Genomic DNA, 6766 nt, shown 5'->3' on the forward strand with positions numbered 1-6766 from the left:
AACACTGTTCAGGACAGTATGCCTTGATTCATGTAACTGAAGTCGGGCTCAAAAGAGTAGCCTACTTCTTGGTTAATGCTACCCAAGGTGTGCTGAAAAAAAAATGAAAAAAAAAAGTACTCTTTGACACTGGTAACACCAGGACAGCTGAAAAATACCAGTCCTTATTGAAGAAAAAGTTCTTTTTGACACATGTAACACAAGGAATGCTCAAAACAATACTCCTTCACACACACACACAACACTAAGCGTGTGCTCAAAACAATACACCTTGCCTCATCAAGGTGTGCCCAAAACTGCTACAGGACACACACACTGGTCTTGGGAATAAGGGGAGGAAGGGGGGAGAGGGTGGGGGGGGGGGGAGGACACACACTGGTGTTGAAAAAAAAAAGTGGGTTGTAATTTCTCATAAAGGTTGTACCCATTTTTAATGCAGTTTGTACTCATGGAGATCAGTACCGTATATGTAAGTTCTTAATGAAACCATTCATCGTGAGCCCCTGGGCTTTTCGAAGGTCTCAGATACTTCATACTTAGGATTTGTTCTATGCTTGTTGCGTTTTACATAGGGAGACTTCCATGTATTGCTTTTTAATCGCTAATCACAATGAAAATCCAAAGTCATTCTGATTTGTGTGTGTGTTTGTGTGTGTGTGTGCTGGAGACTTCAGGAAAATACGTTGCTTTTTAACCACTAATTGTAATGAAACAGTTCCAAAGTCCTGATTTTGTGTGCATGTGTGTATATGTGTGTGCGTGCGTGTGTGTGTGTGTGTGTGTGTGTGTGTGCGCGCGCGCGCGCGCGTCTGTGTGTGTGTGCGTGCGGGTGCGTGTGTGTGTTACTGTGTGTGTGTGTAGGGGTCGGGAGGGGGGGGGGGCGGGGGGGGGGGGGGGTAATTGAAACTGACGGCTCTAGGCCTATCTGAACAAGATCGCACAACAAGAACTGTTAACCAACACAACGTGCATTGTATTATGCGCACGTCCTCTGCCAGTAGCTCAGGTTGGAGTAAATGGACTGCTTCCAGTCCGACCAGCTGTCTTGGGCAGTCACCGAGGCCACGTAGCACTTGGAGATGTCGAAGTTGTACTCCAAGGTGACGCAATTCGCCAATGACGTACACCACGTGCGGCACTGGGTGAAGGTCATGATGGCGTCGTCCATGTTGTTGAAAGACACGTACCACCTGGGGTACATCACGAAATCCTGCTGCAGATCTGAGCAACCTGTTCGGAGCAGAATTTGGTTTTTTTATTTGTTTGTTTTTGCTGGTAATTTATTTAGGTACTTAAGCTTGCTTATATACTTACTTGCTTACTTACTTATTTTTATACGTTACCATATATATATATATATATATATATATATATATATATATATATATATATATATATATATACACACATGTGTGTGTGTGTGTACTTCGGGTCACCTTTTAACAGAATTCCTTCCTAACTTCCTTTTTTCATTTATTCATTTGTTTTCTTATCTATTTTATTCATATAACGTGTTTATTTATTTGCTTATTTTGATTATGCACTTTATTACATTATTATTCTAATAATGGAGGGAGAGCGGATTGAGAGAATACTAAAAGGAAAATGGCAAAGAGAAACGGAGGAACAGACACAGGGGATTTTTATCATTCTCGTTATTGTTGGCATTATTAGTGTATTATTATCATTATTGTTATTACTATTATTATTGTCATAATTGTTGTTAATGATTTTTTTGTTGGCCTCATGATCATCCTCACGAAAGTCATTTAAGTTGTTGCATGTGTAGAGACCCCATTTAAAGTCTGCATTATAAAGAAACGTCACACACACACACACACACACACACACACAACATTCATTCGAACAACCTGAATATAGGAGCCAGCCTCGTCTTTTTTAGTCAGCAGCCAGACACCCATCAACAAACCATGCATGCAGCTGACCAATCAACTGGGGGGGAAGGGTACGAAAAAGGAATACTGTAAACCATCTTGCAAACGTTTGGCCAGTGTCCAGTAAACGCCCAACACCCGGCCATTTTCGGTTTATAACAGTGCATCGGGGAAAAATACCGCGGAAACACCCATCCCCAACTTTGAAGAAGAAAAAAAAGTAGTACCAACAAATGATAATTCAGTTTGCTATTTGTGGTCGCGTTGCTTTACACTACAGAGATATAAAGATAAAGAATACAACACCTGCGTGAAATGTCGATGTGTAAAGTAAGGGCAAAGTACCTAGGCTATATAGTTAACGCCCATCGCTGACTTCAGGGCGAAATGTGTGCAAACTGAAATGAGGTGGGCGCTTTCAAGACAGTCGAGTTTACAGTGCATATAATGGTATGTTTGCGGATTTTTTTTAACCAAAAATTAATAATTTGGACTGCTTACGGGAATGGGAGACGAGGCGTGAAGAGACGAGGGAGGCAACTGAAAGAGGAAATAACGCTGCAAAGCGCCATGGATTTTTATCTTTATATCTTTATGATGTTTCATGAATTGCAAATGAAATGCACGAGCAGATCAACGCGCTTTCGCCATATTAATTGGAAGAGAACATGGAACGCCCACGGTACTGAAATAGATCTGATCGCTCAGCCATCCCCTCCTCACCCCCATACCTCTCCCGGCCAAACCCCTACCACAGCTATGGCAAAATGTTGCACACCAGATAGCTTCGTTGTTACTTCAGTGGTATAGGCAAACATGTCTCGTGTAATTAGATAATCTGCAATTTAAAAAAAAAAATTACCGACGTCCAAATAAGAAATGAAGGCCGCGTGCGCGACTGACCAAGATTTAACATCTCACGAACGTACTGTGGATGAAGATTAGATTTTACATTTGTTCCCAAATTGAAGTTGCTTTTTTTTTTTTTTTTTACCCCTTTCATTCTGGAACGTTCATTGCCAGTAGTGTACGTACGTGGTTCTTTCCATTTATTTCTCAAATGAACATGACAATACTTTTTTTTTTTTCATATAAGCTTAATCTCTAAATAGATTTTTGTTCATTTTCCACACTGGTTGCCATTTCTGTTGCGTAAAATGACAATTGTGTGCGCTGGTTCATACATTTTGTTGAATGAACACTGGGGTGAATATGTTTTGTGACTTTTTTTTTCTTTCAAAGGCAAGTCGTGTGAGTTGCGATAAGATTATGTAATACTCCATAGACCAGAAAAAAAACATACCAAATTCGCTCCCAGACCTACATGACGAGCCTGTTGTGTCTCGACACTTGGTGGAAGGTCGCTTTTGTGTTTCAGTGTCCCACACCAGCCTTTATAAAGTTATACAGTAAGTTGGTGTTCTTTCCTTAATATTTAGAGCTAGCACCCGTCGACGAACTCTATTTCTACACAAGTTAGCTTCATGTAATTTTTATTCTCTGTCAAAGTCATCACAAACATTGGAAAACAAGCCACAAGCAAAAATTATGTTTGCGTCTGTCTCTTCCATCATGGCCGCCAGTCATGTGACAGTTATGACCTCTTCATTTGCATACAACATGAGAAAGCTCGATCCCATAATCGTAATGGATAGAAATGTTTTTGAACAAAGCTTTTCGCGTATTTTTTTCTGTTCAGCGATAAAATGCTGGTTATCCTGAAGGAAGGACTGTTTTCAGGAATAGCGGCAACGTTGACCCACAGGCAACACTTAATTAAAGTGTGCTTTAGAAAGTGTTTCATAGTACTTATACTATGACACAAACAATGTACTTTTCTTGAAAAAAGTATGAACTTGTTGAAATTATTTGCTGACCCTTAGTAACCGTGTCTGGATTTTTGACCAGTTCTGGAGTTGCCGTGTAGGCCTTTCATTTATCTTTTATTATTTTTTTTTTTATGTTCCTCGTTTTCCCGTTAGACCGCGCGCGCGCGCGCGTGTTATTTATTTGTCGGGTCGCCTTGGTCAAGCTACGATACTGAAACCGGATTAACGAACGAACGAACGTACAAACTATCAAGCTGCAGGTAAGAGAGAGAGTGTGTGTGTGTCACTGTGTGTCTTTCTGCCTGTCTGTCTATATATACCTGACAGCCTGGTGTGTGTGTGTGTGTGTGTTTCTCTGTGTCTGCACGGTGTGCGTGTCTGTGCGTATATTTGTGTGTGCGTGCGTGTTTGTTTCGTGAAAGAGAGAAGGAGCGAGGTGGGATCTCGAGAACAAATGCTCAGTTTCAGTAGTCAGCTCAAATTATACTTTTATAGCAGCTGCTATTGGTTGTATTAATCATGACCAAAGGAGTGAATGAGAGAGTTATACTTTTATAGCAGCTGCTATTGGTTGTATTAATCATGACCAAAGGAGTGAATGAGAGAGTTATACTTTTATAGCAGCTGCTATTGGTTGTATTAATCATGACCAAAGGAGTGAATGAGAGAGAGAAACAGATTCACTTTTTTATGTGAATAAAATCGTCAAACATCTGGCATCGAAACGGGACAGTGTTAGCAGTGAACACTTCAGTGCAAATGCACTCCACGTACACGTCAAGTTACACTGCATGCACTGAACCACACAGGATCGAGATTCGTGACAAAACTGACTAGCGAACAGACAGACAGACAGGGAAGTCTAAAGATTGATTGATTGATTGATGTGGATACTTATATAGCGCCTATCCTCGGTCAGAGACCAAGCTCTAAGCGTTTTACATACACGGGGACATTTGCACCACAGGCTGCCTACCTGGGTAGAGCCGACTGACGGCTGCCACTGGGCGCTCATCATTCGTTTCCTGTGTCATTCAATCAGGTTTCAGACGCACACACATACACACTCAAACAGACGTGTAACATTTTATGTGTATGACCGTTTTTTATTTATTTACCCCGCCATGTAGGCAGCCATACTCCGTTTTCGGGGGTGTGCATGCTGGGTATATTCTTGTTTCCATAACCCACCGAACGCTGACATGGATTACAGGATCTTTAACGTGCGTATTTGATCTTCTGCGTGCGCATACACACGAAGGGGGTTCAGGCACCTAGCAGGTCTGCACATAATTATTTTGACCTGGGAGATCGGAAAAATCTCCACCCTTTACCCACCAGGTGCACCGAGATTCGAACCCAGAACCCAGGATCTAGAGATGTGGTGGCAAGTAAACTCACTGGCTTGACAAGAGTCTTGGCCGACGGAGAAGTAGTACCCTGGGGTGCAGACACACTTGTTGGCGAAACACTCGGCATCGGTTTGGCTGCATTCAGTGTCGCTGCTGCACGCCTTGCTCAGCCACGCGGACCTCGGAGACTCGGGCGGCGACGAATCTGAAACAAATAGTTGAAGAACTATAGTAACGATTCATTTCAGACACACACAGACACAGACACGGACACACACACACACACACACACACACACACACACACACACACACACACATATATATATATATATATACATATGTGTGTGTGTGTGTGTGTGTGCGTGCGTATGTGTGTGTGTGGAGAGAGACTGAGAGAGAGAGAGAGTTAATATCCAGCAACAACAAAACCAGGGAACACATGAACATGCTGCTTTGGTGATGAAAATTTTGGTGCTTTTGTTTTTTTCTTGTTTGTTTTGTTTTGTTGTTGTTGTTTTGTTTGTTTGTTTGTTTTCTTTTCTTTTCTTTTTTCGTTGTTGTTCGCGAGCTGCGACTCCCACGTACACTTGTATGCACGACTGGGCTTTTACGTGTATGACCGTTTTATCCCTGCCATGTAGGCAGTCATACTTCGTTTTCGGGGTTGGGAGGGATGCATGCCGGGCATGTTCCACTTCTTGTTTCCATGACGCACCGAACGCTGACATGGATTGCGAGATCTTTAACGTGCGTATTAGATCTTCTTCATGCGTATTCACACGAAGGGGGTTCATACGTCCGTAGGCTCAGGTACAAGCACATCTATTGACTGCACATCTGTTGACTTGGGAGATAGAACTCCCCACCCGATTCGAACCCTCAGATCGATTCAGTTGAAAGTCTGACGTTTTAACCACTTGGCTGCTGCGCCCGTCATTGTTATCATTATTGTTGTTGTTGCTGCTGCTGTTGTTGCAAGTGGCTTTTCGTGATCACAGCGGTAAAACCGTGGTTTGTTCACATATTTATTATCTTGATAATACAAAAGAGAGGGGAAGATATATATACATATATATACTGTATATATATATATATATATAGAGAGAGAGAGAGAGAGAGAGAGAGAGAGAGAGAGAGCATTAAGAACACACCTGCCTTAAACGCATTCCAGAATATTATACTGGTTTATCTCAATTTCATTCGACACACACACACACACACACACACACACACACACACACACACACACAGAGAGAGAGAGAGAGAGAGAGAGAGGGAGAGAGAGAGACTCACTCACTCACTCACAGAAGTACGAAGGAATATGCGGGTGATCTCAAGGGCGCACTTATACAAGGTCATAACGTACACTGACACGCGATTTCTCTCTCTTTCTATCATTCTATTCCATGTTGTTGTTTTCCATTTCGCGCCAGGGGCTAGAGACGTGAAAGACGTGAAATGAAAGTACGACTCGTAGTAGCACTGCAACTGCTACCACCACCTCATCACTCCTACTACTGTTTCACACACACACACACACACACACACACACACACACACACACACACACACACACACACACACAACATACCTCCATCTGTTTGCGAATGGTAATACCGGCTCCCCCGAAGAATGTGGCCTCCTGACGTCATATCCTGGGAATGGCCGCGACACGTCACATTGAGTGA

The 6766-nt window shown here is 42.4% G+C and overlaps 1 protein-coding gene across 1 annotated transcript in view; it reads right to left on the bottom strand.

The window, feature by feature from the left end:
• Positions 1-907: 907 nt before the first annotated feature.
• Positions 908-6766, bottom strand: part of LOC143301607 (uncharacterized) — a 7102-nt gene continuing 1243 nt past the window's right edge. The window contains exons 2-4 of the mRNA XM_076616003.1: positions 6670-6766; positions 5126-5281; positions 908-1230 (exon numbers count right to left, since the gene is read on the bottom strand). The exon at positions 6670-6766 is cut by the window's right edge and continues 640 nt beyond it. Of these exons, the coding sequence (XP_076472118.1) occupies positions 977-1230; positions 5126-5281; positions 6670-6766 (507 nt within the window). The 3' untranslated portion in view covers positions 908-976. The remainder of the gene's footprint in view (positions 1231-5125; positions 5282-6669) is intronic.

The sequence above is a fragment of the Babylonia areolata genome, chromosome 27, assembly GCF_041734735.1.
Source record: "Babylonia areolata isolate BAREFJ2019XMU chromosome 27, ASM4173473v1, whole genome shotgun sequence".
Lineage (NCBI taxonomy): Eukaryota > Metazoa > Mollusca > Gastropoda > Neogastropoda > Buccinidae > Babylonia > Babylonia areolata.